At 34.8% G+C, this 19570-nt stretch overlaps 3 protein-coding genes and 1 long non-coding RNA gene across 8 annotated transcripts in view; 2 read left to right on the plus strand and 2 right to left on the minus strand.

Moving 5' to 3' along the window:
- Window positions 1-11794, minus strand: part of LOC128880529 (uncharacterized) — a 14543-nt gene extending 2749 nt beyond the window's left edge. The window contains exons 1-4 of the long non-coding RNA XR_008457851.1: window positions 11656-11794; window positions 10437-11580; window positions 10228-10326; window positions 8085-8208 (exon numbers count right to left, since the gene is read on the minus strand). This is a non-coding gene — a long non-coding RNA (uncharacterized LOC128880529). The remainder of the gene's footprint in view (window positions 1-8084; window positions 8209-10227; window positions 10327-10436; window positions 11581-11655) is intronic.
- Window positions 178-10346, plus strand: LOC128880525 (cyclin-dependent kinase-like 4). 5 transcript variants are annotated; one of them, XM_054130715.1, is made up of 6 exons: window positions 178-536; window positions 6360-6549; window positions 8974-9321; window positions 9535-9801; window positions 9980-10138; window positions 10200-10346. In XM_054130715.1, exons 1-6 carry the CDS (start codon window positions 469-471, stop codon window positions 10344-10346), a joined length of 1179 nt encoding a protein of 392 aa, XP_053986690.1. In that variant the 5' UTR covers window positions 178-468. The 5 variants fall into 5 exon arrangements, with proteins under 5 accessions (XP_053986690.1, XP_053986692.1, XP_053986691.1 ...); XM_054130717.1 differs by lacking the exon at window positions 178-536 and adding an exon at window positions 2055-2498; XM_054130716.1 differs by lacking the exon at window positions 178-536 and adding an exon at window positions 4921-5247.
- A 264-nt stretch (window positions 11795-12058) lies between the features above and the next one.
- LOC128880523 (DNA polymerase epsilon subunit 2) lies at window positions 12059-14339 on the plus strand. Its single transcript, XM_054130712.1, has 4 exons — window positions 12059-12200; window positions 12280-12823; window positions 12919-13602; window positions 13681-14339. The coding sequence occupies exons 1-4, from the start codon at window positions 12133-12135 to the stop codon at window positions 13954-13956; spliced, it is 1572 nt and encodes a 523-aa protein (XP_053986687.1). The 5' UTR covers window positions 12059-12132; the 3' UTR covers window positions 13957-14339.
- LOC128880524 (egl nine homolog 1) overlaps window positions 14301-19570 on the minus strand; it is an 18055-nt gene continuing 12785 nt past the window's right edge. Inside the window, exons 3-5 of the mRNA XM_054130713.1 lie at window positions 18259-18378; window positions 16413-16623; window positions 14301-15454 (exon numbers count right to left, since the gene is read on the minus strand). Of these exons, the coding sequence (XP_053986688.1) occupies window positions 15423-15454; window positions 16413-16623; window positions 18259-18378 (363 nt within the window). The 3' untranslated portion in view covers window positions 14301-15422. The remainder of the gene's footprint in view (window positions 15455-16412; window positions 16624-18258; window positions 18379-19570) is intronic.

Consider the following 19570-nt stretch of genomic DNA (forward strand, 5'->3'; position numbering starts at 1 on the left):
CCTGAAAAACGAAATTTTTAAATAAAAGAGGACGAAACATGATCGCAGATTAAAGTTAAGCCCCGGTTAAAATTCTTAAAAATGGTTCCCCATTGCGTGCAGTTGAATTTCCTAAGAAAGGTTAGGCAACATGGCCGATTATCCGAGATCTCCAACCCCCTGATTCATGTGTCACTAAACTGTTGCATTGTGATCGAATTGGTAAACGTAGTTATTCCCAACTTGACGGGCAACTTCTGCTGGAATTATCGATCAGGCCTCTGACGTAGCTAAACAAACGGTCGAGAGCGCGTAATCGTTTCGATTCACTGGCGAAAGCGTGCCCCTGTTAGTAATAAGAGTGCCACAGTGTGGTCTGCCAATAATGCTGTCACGTCAGACGCGATCAACGAGAGTCAGAGTGAAGTTCGCGACGATGCATCTTGAACAATCCATCGAGGAAACGAGATTCCTGTGAGAAGCCTTCGCATGGACAAATGGCTCCAAGATAGAAAGCTCTGGCTTTTCGGTAGCACGCTACCCTTGCTACCACGCAGGTGAACATTGACACTGTTCTCGGGTATCGCGGCCACCAATCAAACACTCGTGTTCCTTTACCTCATTAAACCGATCGCCAACCAGACGCATTAAGAATTATCAACGTTGATTAATTTTTGTCGCCTCTTCGAGTGACTGGAAAACTGGTAACCTAAGCTGTACGTACTCGATCGTCAGCCTTCAAAACTTTCAGTTTTAGATTTTACGTGTTGAACCACGAAGAATTATTTCAATTTTGAAATTGCTGATTGGTTGGCATTAAGAGAAGATTTATTGGCGTTGGCTTTCATTTTTAATTCCTATTTTCAAGTGACTCGAAAACTGGTAACCTAAGCTGTTACTCAATCGTCAGCTTACAAAACTTTCAGTTTTACATTTTACGTGTTGAACCACGAAGAATAATTTCAATTTTGAAATCGCTGATTGGTTGGTACGAAGAGAAGATTTATTAACACTGGCTTTCATTTTTCATTCTTATTTTCGAGTGACTCAAAGACTGGTATCTCGAGCAAAATTTTGCTTAATTATCAGCTTCCAGAATTTTATTTTTCACGATCCATGTATTGAACTACAAAGAATATCTATTTTAACTATGAAATTTATGTTAATAAAACTGCATACTTCTATGTTGTTAAACTGAATTTGTGATGTTTTGAGGCAATGTTATCTCCTGTTTGGGTTTATGATTTATACCGTTATGCTTCCCTAATTTTACTCAAGCTTAGTTCAACGGAAATAGCGTGAAAAATATGAAATTTGTTAATAGCGAGGTAACAATGTAACCGAATCCTGTAGCTCTATTCTCTCCGGAATATGCGACTTTGACATTGGGTTAAGTCGATCGATCTTCGTTGCATAGTTTTAACACGCGAGGGATGATGTATGCATTAAACGTCACAGATTGCCATTAAACGCGATTGAAGTGTCAACAGGAAGGTAGACGCTTAGCATACTACTTAAATAAAAATAAGTAATAAATTATTTTGAATGTGATAATACAATTCCCTTTGAAATTATCATTTTCAAAATTCAAGCCTGTGTAGGCAAATTTCAGAAGAAAAATTTAGAAAAGAAAGAATGGGTGCAAACGCGATTTAAACAATTAGGGCAACTTAGTACCTTTCCGAATGGAAATTGGGAAATTTGATAGAGAAATATATTCTATCGTGATATTCCACTTTTTCTTGAGCATGACTGTGTTTTTTTTTCACATGAATCGATTTCTCTCGGTGAGCTGCGTGTAAATGTAAGAGTGATCGAACAATGAATTATTTACGAGATACATGTATTCCCCTTTTGTGACGAAAATTTGTTTCGACGCAAAAAGCGTTCAAATGTTTCAATATTGCACATCAAACGGTTATTTTTAATTTTGCTTCACATTGATAGTCAAATTGTCTCTTCTTTTCTCGAATCTTTAAAAAAATATAGAATACTAAATGGAGAGGACCATGTAAATTGAATGTTGAGGATATGATATATACATATAATCGATTCATAACTGAGTATATTAACGAAAAAATAAAAATTACAACTCTGATTTAGAGAAAAAGTTCTATAAAAGGACTAAATGCTCGCAATGACTACAACCAACAATTGTTCGATAGAAGAAAGTGTGTCACACTCTTTATCCAACAGGCCCCTTCCGTACGCGCAATCAATAAACACGATTCATTAGCGTTATCTATCTCAACCTACTTCGAGATGTGGAATTCGAAGAAGCTCTAAGCTTAGCAGAAAGTTTCATAACTTTGTCAACTTTCGTCGCGTAGGTTATACGCCAAAAACATTTTAACCTCGTTCATGGTCGTCATTTAAACATAGGCATAGCTTAATATCGATTGTCAATAATCAAGTGTACATTGCAAAATACCGTTTCAGCACACTTAGTAATGCTCGGCATGTTCCACGACAAAGGTGTTCCAACAACAGGGTACGATGAATGCCATCATAGGATTCCTGTACGTACAAATTGTCTAAAAAAGAACATCTGTTCGGGTATGCCAGCATTAAAATATTGCTCGGGCAGCACAATTTCATTCTCTGCGCGAGCGTATGCTACACTTCTAATCCGACTGTCGTTTACTAAACAGTAATAAGTATATCGTACATGTTTTTATTTATTTTCTTTCGATTCGCTTATTTTGATTTTATTTTGATTTTATTTTATGAATATTTTCGTACGACTGAAAATAAATCGTAGAATGGTCGAAAGGCAGGCGAATGAAATGCATAGAACGACACTAGGAATCGGTAGAATTATTCTGGACTTTTAATAAGTCTGCAGTAGCACGGCGAAAGGTCAAAACAATTGTGGAGCTTTTCTGGAAACTAATTTCAGGGTACTGGGAGGGCTCTGTATATCAATTCTATTACTTTTCACTCGAGTATGACACGCGAGAATTCTTCGGAGCCAATAACGACAGCGGCATTTCTCTTATTATTTTTCAAGTAGTCCACGTGATATGCTGGCGTGATATCACTGTATCTGTCGTGAAATTATTAAGAGCTACAAGTAATTTTTCGATATTATGTCTGGTTTAGGTGAAAGGGATCGCTCAATTTTTTTAGGTTTCATGTAATCTTTCACAAATTCCGATCACGCTATTAAAATGCATTATACTATGGTACAATATTTATAGCGATGCACGTATCGGTACCATAAGAAAGTATTAGGTTGTCCCAAAAGTTTCTTTCGCTTTATTATTATAAGTAATACATGCACAATAGTTTATGTTTTATGTTACATTACTGAATTGTGCACGATTCATTTTACCCCGTTACTGTTACAACATGAATATACATGAAGTTAGATTGTCTATTGAGCGTAACTCGCGAAAGAAACTTTCGGGACAACCTGATACTAACATACGAACTTACAGTCAATAGTGCGCACTATAAAATAATATATTTAAATATATACATATATACATATGGCAAACATAAATGTAATTAAATAAAACTATCATCAAGAAGTGATGTGACTTTGTAATCCATGGAAAAAAAAATTAATGTTTTCATTTGAACAATTTATAACTGATAGTGTGAACTGCGAAGTCTTATATTTAAATACACGCGGTGAACATTGGTGTGAGTTAATAAAAAAAAAATAACCAGGAAGTGATGTGACTTAAATACGTATGAAACAAATTCATGCTTTCATTTAAACAGTTTATAGTTAATAGTACGCGCTACGAAGTATTACGTTTAAACATACATAGTAAACGGAGATGTTTTCAGAAAACAATCACCATGTGTTATTATTTTTAAGAGAGTTTCTTCAAACTGGAATACCAACGGTTTTGCAATGTTTTTGATGAACTGATTGGGCAGTGTTTGTGACGGTTCCATTTCATTGTTGACCGTACAGAATTTGTTATTTTTTTATGAAGTATGAAAAGCAGACCGGGTCAATATGTGGAAGCTATCAGGTGTCGCCACCGTGAGTAAAAAGATATCGCTGGCCACGTGGGCCATAGGTGACTCACGATATGATAATCCCTCTAAACATATTACCTGTGTACCAATTAGTCGTATTATGAATTAATTGATGTCAACGTTTCCTTTATTAGTGAACATGCTGGGAATGTATAATGTGTTAAAGATGTAATTATACAAATAATAATTGTACAGAGTGTCCAACAGGTTCCCATGCAAATATGGCTAACACTATGAAAAAAAAATATAACAAAAATGTTACATGCTTCTTCAAACACTTATTAATTGTCCGTTTAAAATAGATGAATAAATACTATTGCAAACAATGCAATTGCAAATTGCAAACAATAACTTCATTTTTTCAAAAACCTATTACACATATTTCCAAAAATTAATTTTGTATCGTTGTTAAAAATAGTTAATCGATTTTCATTTTAAATGCCCATATCTTCGTATCGCATTTATGGGGAAAAAAGATTCATCGCTGACTGAAGTCCACAGCGATTCAATCTGATTCGAGAAATCAGCTACGGAAGCAATGCAATTTCAGAGCCGGTGAAAAGTTTTTAACCAACATCGTCGACCTTTCAATGGTAGCGATGCATTTTCTGCCGACTAAAATTTGAATTCGACTGCCAGACCCACAAAATTACCAACACTCGAAAACTCTCACGTTCGATGACCCCAAGAACCCCCACGAGCATGGTGAACTGTTTATATTTCGTTCGACATGGTCAACGATTTAAGGTTCGCAAATTATCGCCAGCGTGTGCCGCTCTGGTAAGATGATAACACGGTAAAACAATGATTTCCAAAATTCTTCATAAAAGTTGAAAACGTTGAAAAATAAAAATCCGTCTCATATATCTCTTGAATTCTATTTGGTCAAAATTATCATAAGAAAGCAGTAATGTAATTACATTTCCCAGATTATGTTTAGTATCGCCTTTAGAAAACCCCTGTATGTTACGTAATGCAAATTAAAGGAGAAATACAACGGTGGTGTATAATTTTTAATGTGAACCACTGCACGTGGCATGTAACTTTTTAACGTGGGCTGGAGGACGTCGAATTTCTACCTGACCTGACCAGCATTAGGCGATCTAGGGGCGCCTGCGCCGGTTTCTGATTCAAATAAAGCGAAAGCCACAGGGGAGCTTGACCCTTGGTCATCGGCTAAGGTACAGACAGTTTGCTCCGCAACCTTAACAGTGATAACATGCTTTTTACGCAGCAGTTCACCTCCCTGCCATGCCTCGCCAAGTATAAAAAGTGGGTACGAACCCAAATCACGCTTCGATATTGCAGTACCGTTAGTACCATTGGTACCATTACTTCGAGTTAATTAAATATTTATAATACTCTTGTTTGGTTAAAATTGGTAAAAGTGCCTTTAAAAAAAAAGAAACACATAAAATGGTACTTAAATTTTGCCTTATTTATAACTTTCCGTGAGCAAGATTGGGCATCTACCGTTTCATAAATTTTCAACAGAGGATTTAGGATTTTGTTTTGCAACAAGAAAATGCGTCTATCAGCGTAGTCGTGGTGGACATATTAATATAAATGTGTATAAATCGATTACATAAATTATATAAATCGGATACAATCCATACTATTTGTTTGATGATAAAAAACAAAAACAAAAAAAAACACGAAATCCTAAAAGCTTTATTTAACCAACGAGCAACCAGGTAAAATTATGTTTCTTTTCACTGTTATTATACTGCATTTAATCGCAAATTCGAACCCGGAAAAGTTTCAGTCCTATTGCTGGTCAGATCTATGATGCAAGGAATGCGATCCATGTACTGCGATTGTCATTGCACTTCAATGGGAACGTACGCGCACTCGCGTGTCACTATTCAGGGAGATAACATCCGCGATGTGTTCATAACTGTGTCACATGAATTATGGGACCTTTGGTCTCCTTCTACACATTAATTTATGCTTCGACATCTATAACTATTTCCATGAAGACAAATATCGAATCAATTTAATGGAGACTACTGACTTGCACCGTAACTACTTTCCATTTTTTTTTATCGATAAGATATAATTTTTAAATGTCGATGATGTCTCCAAACAGAGTTGGTAAAAATCGTCGCTTAGATAAAATATTTTAAATAACGAATAAACGATGTGTATTTTTTATAATATATTTTGAAATCAAAATATATTATATAGTTTTGCACCAAGAGGTGCGTGTAATTATTAGTTATTATTACTATCAGAATTTGTATTTTGTAACTTAACTACCCGTCGCTTCAGTTGTTTTCAGACTGCTTCCAAACTAATCGACCGTTCCAGTGAACAGTTTTCTACCAAATACAAACATAAACCAGAGTTAAAAAATGCCTAAAATCTTGACTCTTTGTGCACAGGTCGCGCGCGCCGAGCAAGGCGATGGAAAGGTACGAACGGCTGGCACGGCTTGGGGAGGGTAGCTATGGTGTCGTCTTCCAGTGCAGGGATCGGCAAACTGGAAAATTGGTAGCTGTGAAAAAGTTCCAACAGACAGAGGATGATCCCCTCATACGGAAGATCGCGCTGCGTGAAATACGCCTCCTTAAGGTCAGTGTTTGACCCCATCTATGGATTTAAATGTCAGGACTATAATTAAATGTCAGGTAGTGTACGTATTAAAAATTCGGGACTTTCCTTTTATCTATCGAGAGCCTGTTAATTCCGATGTTTAAATATCATTCTATTCGGAATAGAAACACGAGTACAACCGTTCCAAACATAACAGTATCGTTCTTGAACTTTTCTCAGAATCGCGATCTTAACTCTGCAACATTCTCAACACATGCGAATGTAGATGTCGTCCTTTATCAGGGTGGGTCACTGCATAACATCCTCGAAATGTCAGGTTGCTCGTTAGAAATTCTACCGTTTAAGAGGTACTTAACATAGGCGCTACCACCGTTCAGTTGAAAAATAGTCCCCCCTCGAAGAAATCATGCACAAATAGGACTTACTCGGCAAACTTTACAGGGATTGTCTTCGGTCGATTCTCAATCAATCGTATTATGCATGAACGGTTAAGCAAATTCGGGTCAATTGACTCGATACTAAATATAGACATGAAATGTAATTTTACCTCTTTTTATTACTGCGTGGCATAGATATGGCACGGTAACGCTACGCTAAATATTTCTAGTTTACTTGTAGTTATTAACTTTGTTCCATAATATTAGTTTATTTCTATTTGTATATACAGGGTGTTCCAGCCTAAATGATACAGAGCTCCAACTCCAAAACTATCGGCCGAATGGAAAATTTCAAATATGGAAATTGCATGGTAAAACGGGGCTCGTGTTTCAGCGCGAAGGAATTTTTGTTGACTTTATTATTTAACGAGATATGATGGTCAAGTTTCGTTTTTCAAATGGAACTATATATATTTTTCGATACCATACGATAGTACTTTTCAAGACGAATTCATTAAGCTTTAATGTATTTACCCGATTTTTATTAGTTTTCAAGCTATAACGTTTCAAAGTTTGCTAATTTTCAAGGAAAAATCACGGGCGGTCCCATTGATGCAGTAAACACCATGCGGTTCTTGAAATCGATACGGAGGGTCTCGCTTGGAATTCTAGGCCCAGAATATTGGGATTCTTCCCATTTTCCTCCGTATCGATTTCAAGAACCGCGTGGTGCTTACTGCATCAATGGGACCGCCCGTGATTTTTCCTTGAAAATTAGCAAACTTTGAAACGTTATAGCTTGAAAACTAATAAAAATCGGGTAAATACATTAAAGCTTAATGAATTCGTCTTGAAACGTACTATCGCATGGTATCAAAAAATATATATAGTTCCATTTGAAAAACGAAACTTGACCATCATATCTCGTTAAATAATAAAGTCAACAAAAATTCCTTCGCGCTGAAACATGAGCCCCATTTTACCATGCAATTTCCATATTTGAAATTTTTCATTCGGCCTATAATTTTGGAGTTAAAGCTCTGTATCACTTAGGCTGGGTCACCCTGTACATAATAAATAGACTTTGAAAATGATGTAGGTATAATAGCCAAAACGTCGTTAATTTAAGAGCTTAGAGTATAGACCAAATTCTTGCATAAGGTTTGAATAGCTTACCTGTTATCCATTCTCAAAGCGTTGTCAGAAAATCTAACGAAGTATGTTGTCTTTAGTTCCTCCACTTCTCGACGTGACTCTAGCCCTCTGCGTACATACTTAGGGGTGAACGACCTTTCGTACCCTGAAAATACGAAACCTCGAGTAAGTTGTCTCAGAATTAAGACGGTCACGCCAGAGGACCATCGAGAGTCAAACAACGCGCGCCGCTTTTCGATGGACGTTTGAATTCGATTTCCAGCTAGTCGGAAACTGAAATCAATACGAAAAAAATTCATAATCTTCAGCAACGGTCTAGCTGCATAAATCCAACGTTGGCTACAAGAAGTGGCCAACGGTCAATACCGCGGCGGTCAATATCTTAGCGTGTTCTGCTCTTGCCGACCTAGCCTTATCGAAATAATCGGGGGGGGTTCCCTTCTCAAACATATGCGCATTCAAACGAGGCTCCACTCTGCTCTGACATTTTGCCTCAAGGATATTTTCTTTCGTGCACAAAATAAATCCGGGCCGCGGATGTTAATGATTTCCTTTAGCCGCGACTCTTGACCGCGACACGTGTTCGCGATAAGAAGAAACTGTACCCGAGTTTCTTTTCTTTTTAGTTTTCCGGCTCACGGAATTTTTAAATTTCTTCGAAACTACACGTTTGTCGAACCACTCCGCTTGGTCCGCCGCTTGTCCTAAAATTATGCACAAATATTTGTTAATAAATGAACACGCTACCCTTGAATCGAAAAACTCCTACACAATCAATCATTAATTTCTTGCATTTGTTGCGTGTTTTATATATAAGTAAGCTGCATAAATAATTAATGAATCATACGTAACGAATTGCGAAAACTTTAGGCCACGCCACTGTGTAATCCCGAGGGTGTATATTTTGCAGAACCTCAAACACCCGAATCTTGTAAATCTTTTGGAAGTCTTCAGACGGAAACGGAAGTTACATTTAGTCTTCGAATACTGCGAGTACACTTTGTTGAACGAGATGGAAAGATATCCAAACGGATGTCCAGAAATCACCACGAAGCAACTCACGTGGCAAATTCTACAAGGCGTAGCGTATTGTCATCGATTAGGTTGCGTGCATAGGGATGTGAAACCTGAGAACATCCTAATAACGGCCGATGGAGTGGTGAAATTGTGCGATTTTGGTTTCGCGCGAATGCTCAGCCCTGGTGAAAACTACACGGAATACGTCGCAACTAGGTGGTACAGGGCGCCCGAATTGCTGGTAATTATTACTAATTATTACTGATTAAACTAAAAACAATGTTAGGGCCGTCTATTATCGAAGGAAGACCCTCTTCGCCTCGATAGGTAGTTTTATCCTAAAGTATTTGTAATATTATTTTTGTTAACAAATGATGTTGCTTAATATATCAACTAAATTACAAGATTAATGTTAGTATTCGTCGAAATAAAAAGTTTAATGTCTTTTCAACAGGTCGGCGATACCCAGTATGGGACACCGGTCGACGTATGGGCAATCGGCTGTGTCTTCGCAGAATTAATACGGGGGGAAGCACTCTGGCCAGGAAAATCAGACGTGGATCAACTGTACTTAATTCGAAGGAGTGTGGGCGACCTGTTGCCAAGGCATATGGCAATTTTCCAACAAAATGAATTTTTTGCTGGCATCACCTTACCAGCACCTCAAACTTTCACCCCCCTCGAAGACGCTTTACCAAATAGAGGCAATACTGCTCTACAGGTACACTTTTATTGTAAATAAATGTAATAAACAACCGTATTATTAATTAACTGAGATAGCAAAATCGAAAAACTCCTACACAATTAACAACAATTTTGATACAACGATATACACTTGTATAATAGACTCTTGTTAAAGGCTGGGAATATAATATTTTCTTTTATCTTTTAACCAATAGCTTGACTTCCTTAAAAAATGTCTGGACAAAGACCCAGATCAGAGATGGTCGTGCGAGCAACTCCTTCAACATCAATATTTTGAGAACTTTCACTTCAAAATGCCTGAGGCCGAAATGGAAGAATTCGAGAAGCTTAAGAAATACCGAGATCGTTCAAGAGTAAGTTTCAATTGCACAAACACAAAAGTATTATTCTAATATTATTATTATGACATTCTAGAATAGTAACTACAGTCAAATGGTATTACCCCAACTTCCTAAGCCTGGTGCTTCAGTACATAGTCAAAGTGAAAATCGGCCGAAAAGCTCCTCCATGCATCATCAGCAGGACTTCGATCACCTGCCTACTATTAAAGGTTGTAATTAAGCTCCTCTGTGATTGTAATATACTTATTTATATACATACATATATATTTATTTAAACTTTATAAATATTCATTATAATTATTATTAATACCTTTTATTTATACTTGCACGTTTGTCTTTGAGCTCATAAAGAGATTTTGTTCTTTAGCATGATTTCCATGTATACATATTTATTGTATGTACATTGTATGTACGTCTTAAAATAAAATTTTGTACAAAACAATCATTTTGTACTGTCATATCCATAGAAAAATATAATAAATATATCCTTTAGCAGATATATTTTTAAAGGTCCACACTTTAAGAATAAACAAACAAAAATCTGTAAGTATTTTGAAAGTACTAGACTAGAATACTCCCTTAAGGTATATGAGCTAAAAAGATGGTTTATTCTACTCATCTTGACAGTTTGGATATAGCTAGAAAGTAATACCTAATTGTCTTTGGAAAGCATTCTACTTATATTGCTTTCAGTGACAATTAATACATTATAATACCATACACCATAAAGAAATACAGAAGGGATATTAATGACATAGTACAGCAATAAATAAACATACAGACAACTCTCAGTTTACAAATGTTCTTTTGTATCTCATTTGTATTATGCATTAGATACATATACATATCATATTATAATAAAATGTTAAATAAACTATTGGATACTTTGTATATAATTTTAATTTCTTAAAATGACTACTACTGACATGTGCATATTTCATATACTCTAAGATGTGAATACACATTACGAGCCAAAACATGTAACAAATAATGTTTTGGAACAGAACTTTATATGTAAATCGAGAGTCACCTATATTTATTTTTACCATTACTCTGTTGTTGTCACTTGTTTAATCTTCACTTCATAAAAATGGAAACATTTGTAGTATTGAACTATTTATATTTACAAATAAACATCTTCTCTAGACATAGTAAAAATGAAAAACACTATTATGAAACTTTGCTACTCTGTCTTCATGTAACGTCGATACAAACGTACAACAGGATGCTCATGCCTTTGTTCTGGAGGTACATGCTTATGTTGTATAACGTACCAGCCAACATGAAGGCCTAGAAAAGCAGTCATAAACGTGCCCACAAAAACAGCACCATTCATATTTATATCCGTTTTTCATTCATGAACGTACTAAATGTGAAAATATCCACTCTCTTCTTTATGTCGAATAAGTTATAGGTTAATTGCGATAAAGCAATTTTTCTACATAGAAGATGACCTAAAAAACACAGTTTGTACAATTATTTGTATAAGAGAATATGTATAACAATTGTAGGTTATAACTGGTTATAACTGTTGGATGTTGGATGTGAACATATTAGCTGATAGTTTCCACAGAATAATGCTAGTTAGATGCGGTTATTACATTGCTGTGTATGTATATAATTCGATATGGATGCACTGCAAAGTGATTGGACAATAATACCAGAGACTTTTCATAAAGTTGTACAGTTCATCATAATTTTTCCTGCTACCAATAGTTTATACCATTAAATTTACATCTACTTTTTATTAAACAACTGACTGTTACATATTTTCTTTGTTTTTTGCTACAGATAAAATGGCGGAGTTAGAAAACGCATCCAATATATAACCAAAAAAGGCGGGAAATCTTTCGATAACTGCAACAAGCTGCAATTGTCAATGAAGTGATCATAAATGCTAACACGTGCTTTAATTTTACGAATTATGTACCTTATAAAGTCAATCATCATCTGAAACTAACTTTTTTTACTGTAATATACGTTAAATACGTCATCATATTTTAATTATGGCTGATGAAAAATTAATAAAAACAGTACAAAGCACTTTTTCTTTGTACGGTCTTGTACTGTCAAGGTACATGAAGTGTTTATATTTACATAAAAAATGTGTTTTTCGATATTTTACAATGTAAAATTTTTTTTATTTCAATTAGGAAACTCAGTGTTTCACTTGCTAAAGAACTTCTAAATGTTGAAGAAGATGAACGAAAAAATTGGCTTACACAAATTGTTGAACAAGTTTTAGCACAAAATTTAAACGATCCACATGTTACAGTGGAACATCTTAAGTTAGCTATAGAAGAATGTGTGAGACCTGATACATTGAAAGCGACAGAAACCGTGTTGAACGTGATAGATGCTTTTGAAATACCAAAAATTAAATATGATTTATCTGAAAAAAAGTTTGTTTTATCAACTGTGATGCCAGATTTATATCCAGAAGCACAATACAAGACTTCATTATTTAAAGAACGGTTTGAATTACTTTGGTACAGAACTTTGAGACATGAATTATTTATTCCCCCAAAGCTTGGTGAAAGGAAAGATAATTGGATTGAATTAGTACCTATTGAATCCTTATTAAGCGAAAGTAAAATGGGGAGTGTTTATGTAATGGGTCTTTTAACACAATTAACAGAGGGTCAATATTATTTGGAAGACACAGGAGGAACCATTAAAGTTGATTTACGAAAAGCAATATCCTTTACATCCTTGAAAATATGAATTTTATATGTTATTTTTATTTAACCAATACTTATTTATGAATGTTATTCTCCTTAACAGTTCTATACAATTTTCAGGATGGGTTAATTATGGAAGCTTCTATAGTAATAGCTAGTGGAGATTATAGGGATGGCACTTTGCATGTGGAAGACATAGGTTTTCCTCCAGCAGAATCGTCTACAAATTCGTGTGCAGATTTCGGTGATGCCAATGTATTTGGTGGATCACATAATCGCTCTTTGAAGCTATCAGAAAAACTGCAAAATTACGAACAATCTAACAAAGATGGAATGATTGTCTTTGTATCTGAAATGTGGTTAGATGATGCAATTGTTTTACACAAATTTAGAACAATGTTAGAAGGATATTCTGAATATCCACCTATTGCTTTTGTATTGTGTGGACACTTCTTAAGCTTTCCAGCAAATATAACAAGCATACAAAAATTAAAAGATGGGTTTAAGGAGCTGGCTGATTTAATATTGCAGTACCCAGCTATAAAAGAATCTTCTAAATTTATTTTTGTACCCGCACTAGAGGACGTGGGAGCACCAAAAATTTTGCCACGGTCGCCGCTTCCGAAGAATCTTACAGAATATTTTAGGAAAAATATACCTGGTGCGATATTTGCTACTAATCCATGCAGAATCCAATACTGTACAAAAGAGATTGTAGTGCTAAGAGAGGATATTTTAACTAAAATGTGTAGAAATACACTTCACTTCCCACAGGAAGGAAACATTTATGATCATGTAAGCTTATTGGATTGATAATTGCATACTCTTATTGTTAGAAAATTGTAATATTTACATTTGTTATGATTTTTTTAGTATGCCAAATCAATTATTTGCCAATCTCATTTGACCCCTTTAAGTCTTTCCATAATTCCAGTATACTGGAAATATAATCACGCTTTACATCTACATCCAACACCGGATGTGATTGTAGTCGCAGATAAATTTGAAGCGTACGCGACTGAATACTCGAATTGCCACGTCATCAACCCTGGATTATTTCCAAAGAACGATCATTCATTTAAAGTATATGTGCCTTCACTAGATATAATCGAGCATTGTGCTATCCCTAAAGATATGGATGGCGTATAATTTAAAAAGTTATGTAAATGAAAAACAAAAAAAATGTAAATTAAAGAAGAATTTGATATTATAATTTATGATACCTTCCACTCTTCTATGAACAATTACATACCGATTTTGTACAATATTTATTTTCACATCACAATTTTCATCAGTTTTACAATACTTCGAAAATGCGTCTTCAGTTCATAACTTAGTTCACAACATTCTTCACTACTAAATATAAGAGCACATTAAATTAAATTCAACCATTGAAAATAACTTAATCTCTCGTTGAGGATACTGTGTGATTGGTTGGCCCTCTGTGTCCAATAATACAATAAAAGAGAATTGAAGAATAACTTATTAACATATACTCTTACAATCGAATAAGTTTAATAGTATCAACATAATACACCTCAAAAAAATTCAACACTCTTACTTTTCTCTCGGATTGACTAACAAATTTGTATATTAGACTCTCTATGTGGGACACAGGAAGTACGCGTTAATTTTATTTTGTTTTCCTTATCGATTTATATAAATAGATACATACAATAGTAAACACAGTGTTTCTACATCTTCGTAATGTACATAACAATATTACAGGTACAGACTGGGCCCCGGCATATCTCAATTCACTGCACTGGAAGCATAAGTCAATTACTGGCCATTCAATCAAATATCCGTGTAAGGATTATAATTTGTAGAATAACGTGTAACATATGAGATGCAGTAATAAATCGTGAGGGTTTCGCAAACATCGCATTTTATATTAATAACGAGCTGAATTGCTATTAACAACACCAGCTATACAGAAGTTAAAGGGAACAAATGTATTGGAAATGTAATAATTATGACATAGTTTCAAAACGTTTTACAAATAGAAACATTATTTTATTATTCAAATCGTTCTCTTTCTCTCCCCCTCATGCGCTCATTTACTAGTCATTCTCTCTTTCGTCCTACGATGCTCATGCACACCGTTTTTCTGTACACTATGTATCTCAGCAATTGTACGAATTACGAACTGCTATAAGAATTCTTCGTGCTCCAATTATTGGAAGCTAAGTATTGTGTCAACAACGAACAAATTTTCAATCGAGTGGCAAGCGAATGCTAAAATTGTATTTTTCAAACATTCGGTTAGAGTATGAGCGTAAAATGTTAGGAAAAACGCAGATTAATAATTATATGTATAATTGCGAACTGTAAGAGCTACCGCGCACTTACCCATTCGAATATATTACAGTGCCGCATGTAAAAAAAAAAGAAGGAAAGAATGCGCTTATATCTATCGCACATTCTTAAACTTTTTTTTTTATAACTCTTTTTTCGGTATCTCCTGTAATCGACTATATCTTAATACGTAATAATACATAATATTTTATGTACCAGTGCTTTCTTCATGTAGCTATGTACAGGTGTATAAGTTCAGCTAATAGAGTTACAATTTCAGTCGATGGACGGTGTGACAGTCCCTCACACTCCATGTCTCACGAGCTGTCCTTCTTCACGTGTAATTCCCCTAAAAAATCAAATCAATGAATTAAACGAATAACATTTTACACAATAAAATTGTTATTATTCAACTCTTCGAAAAAGTTTCGATCCTACTCTATAACGCGACATCTGCAGGTTTATATTTGAACCGTAGGTGGCCATTTCGAGTACTTCCTGTGAAGATAAGCTATTTTTGTACTGCGCATTACTGGAGTAAAAAAAATAGCTATAACTCCAAAACAAGGTCAAATAGGACATATGTTAATATGATATTTTTTCATTGCTTTTGTATTGTCAATTCACTAGTGAAGTGGCTATACTATGCTAGGATACACCTTGTATACTACAATTGACATGATAGCTAACAGTATAAGGCAGGGTCTACTAAAATGTATTATTGATAAATCCACTAGCACTCTCGAGTCAAAACGCTCCCTAATTTACTTTTGCCTTTTAAGTGCAACGTAAATAATTATGTATTTGGCATCGCAAAAACTGCAGACATATGCCATCTGTTTGCCAGAGAAGCAAGCTGACGTGACATATGTACAAGGTAGGAATTATGCGTGACGCCATTCCCTGTATCCGAAAAATAACCTTGAGCAGCCAATTGATTTTGTTCGCTGCGCAATGTCTCGCTCGAAACTGTTAAGCTTTTATCTAAAACATTTTGCGATATCGCTAATAATTTCGATGACGTATGCGTAAGCGAATAAAAATGCGACATCTTGTTCAACTGAATATCCAATAAAATTATTAGTTTTGAATGCTTGACATTCCTTTCATCCCTAACATTTACTGGGCTCTTCAGAATTGTCTAGAAATGCGATTCTAATTAATTATAGCAACAAGAAGCGAAAAATGATCAGAGTTCTATATAATTGGTTTTCTGCAAACTAAAATTGAAACAAAATTTCGATATTCTTTCGTGACAATTTTACGTTTAATTCTGTTTGCGCCTTGATTATAACTAATATACCCACTTTCTCTTTGATATCTTCGGCAAGCTTGATTCCTTTCTTCGGCATCGAAGTACCATAGAGTGATTGCGTATCTGGTTTCGTATGCTGGCTGTACCTCGTGCGGATTTCTCCTGTCGGACCAGAAGAACAGTATTCTATCGAAAAGAGGTTCGATATCCGCTACTTGGTCACGCCAGCCTTCTGGAAATATCCTCAATAGGCCGCCATTTTTCTACAATTACAAACAAAACGCATTATTGGCATATAAATGTTCAGAAACTATCCCGAAATAATAATGCGGAGAAATAATAATACGTATCTGAAATAATAATGCATTTGATGCATACTTTCTTCCATAAAAAGTACTATCTTCCTTTTTTTCGCCTTCTGAACACACACATACATACACGTACACACGCACACATTTAAACTGCAGGAGGACATGAGAGTTAGCGTAGTTAGAAAAGAATGTAGACGTAGAGGAATTAATATGCAGTAGGTACACTATGACGTTACTGTTATGTTTGTTATATCATGGATTATGAAACATTTATACTGCAAAGTCTATAAATCTTAAATTATACATAATAGACCGTAATAAATTTTATAAACTCTATTTGATGTTTTATCTCTTGATTTATCGCTAACGTAAATTATACTATATTCCAGTTTTTATTTAACAAATGTTTATTTGGATAGGGATTCCCTTCGTCTCTGCTCACAAGTTCATTATGTCATCGCAATTAGAGAATGCCTGGAAAATTATTGTAACAGAGCTGCACGATCTTGTAAGATATTTCAACACCTGGCCAAATGATATTTATACTGGGAGGATACGTTTGTCGCGTAGACCAATGTAAACATTACCCAGCAGGATATTCCAATCCATACGCGAAGTAAAAGCGTACATGAATTGATTCACGTAGGCCATACACGTGGTTATGCTCTGTCCCTTGTCCTTCCATCAAACATTTTAAATCTTTCTTTCAGTCATTCTCGATACATTTGATAAATCTAAACAAATTTATAACTATCAACGTAAAGAATCCCTTAAAAAATGTATCAAAGATTTGGATTTATCAAATCTGTCGAGAGTGACTTTAAGAAAGACTAGAAGACATTATATAAGTAAAATCAATTACAGTGGGTGTAGAATGTATTCGTAGACCGATCAATTTCCCAAAGAACTTTTGTGTGAGATTGTAGTTTCTTAACTCCTTTTTTTTATAATCAATGATATTTTACATATTCTCGGAAGTCTCTAAGATTGGTATAATCTAAACAACATTTACTAGTTAATATATTTTGTGAAATTAACAAAAGAAATGCGAAAAGTGGGTAAAAGTATAGAAGCAATAAGTATTTGTACGATTCTTATGACGAACCATTTACAGTAGAGTTTCTAACGTAAACATATTAGTTTATTGCTCCGTGCGAATTAGGAATCATCAAATTTCCAGGAAAGTACTTTTAAACAGTTGTGCGAATACTTATTGCTTCAACATTTTTATCGATTAATTGTTTTTTTCTTGTTAATTTCGCAACTTACATAAATAGCTATTTTTTTTTTTGTAATCTATCTATTTTAGACATTTCCGAGAATATGTAGAATGTCATTGTTTATAAAAAAGAAGTTAATAAATTACAATTTTACACAGTTTTTTTTGGAAATTGATCGATGTACGAATACTTTCTACATCCACTGTATCTTTCTGTACGTGTAGAATTATTAAATTATGAGTTTTAACCGACAAGTCGGCTCGCTTTTCTAATCGTTCGGTGGAAATATAATCGTGAAAGCATGAATTTTTCATACAGCGTCGAAAAAGTTATAATGACGAAACGAGAAAATTAAACGTATCTATACCTTGATATCCCAATCTCGATTAAGATAGTATATAGCTGTGATGCATCGTCCATCTCGATTAGGATTGTCCACGTGTTTCACGTAATGCGAACCGTGACCAGGATAGCAAGCCACCATTGCCTGAAAAATAATGTATCCTGTCATGTTGATCGACGGAATGGAATGCATTATTATGAATACGTTTTTAAGGTTGTTATCGAGCAATTATCAAGATTTGATTATCCACATTTCGACGCAATTTATTAATCGTTAAAGGATGAAATTGTAAAACTGTTAAATTAAAATTAACTTATACATGAATTTATAATATTACAAATGAATATCAGAAATGGATACGATTATCATTGAATTAATTTGTAAATTCTATCGAGACATTTATAGGTTTCTGAAAATAATTCTAACGGAAATAATCGAAGCGTAGAATAATAATAACTTGCGCAGCGATATAATATTGATTTACTATTTTGTAGTGTTCCGTAATAACGGTTCAAATAATTTTGTTATTCAGGCAAAACAGCTTGTACGTAAGACATGAACGCTATTCTTTAAAATGATCTATCACCAGAGCAGATTTGTTTCTTTTAATTAAGAACAAAATTGGCAAAGATAAGCGGTTTTAGAGACGCGACGAGACAGTCACGCGGTATCGCAAATAATAATCTCCTATTATCAGAAGTTAAGTAAACGGCGATATTTATAATATCAATGTGTTTTGTAGACATTCCCCGTCAGAAATGCTTGAGGGAATGGATCGCTCTATATCTACTATCGAAGGTAATTGGAAAAACTGTGTCATTGGAATTATCTCAAGAATTAGATGACACACGGTATTTCCACTCCATTTCTAGAAGATTTATGTTCTTATAATTGTACCGATCTCCTGAAGAAATGTTAATGAGTTTAACACACCGTATCGTCAAGACCAGACGCGATAATTAGCAGAAAATATATTGCAAATGTATCAGTCGCGAAGGTATCGAGCTGAATTCCTATTATTAGATATGAATGTACGCACCACTCGGAGATAACATCGTTGGCAAGTCGTGAGTCGTGACTCACATCGTTTACCCGTTACACAGAATAAGAGAGTCTTGTTTTGATTTAATGTTAGGTCGGCCGTTGTCTCGCGTGAGATTGTGGTAACTGTTCGGATCATCGACTTCGCCGTAGATCGAATTTACCGTGGTCGCATGAATTGTAACAAAATTTCTTTGCCTTTAAAATCGATTGCCACTGACACTTTGAGTTTACACATTAACATGTGTGCTATGAAACACTTGAATCTAATGGAATCTAACGTTTGCAAATTTGT

This window comes from Hylaeus volcanicus, chromosome 7 (assembly GCF_026283585.1).
Source record: "Hylaeus volcanicus isolate JK05 chromosome 7, UHH_iyHylVolc1.0_haploid, whole genome shotgun sequence".
Taxonomy (NCBI): Eukaryota; Metazoa; Arthropoda; class Insecta; order Hymenoptera; family Colletidae; genus Hylaeus; species Hylaeus volcanicus.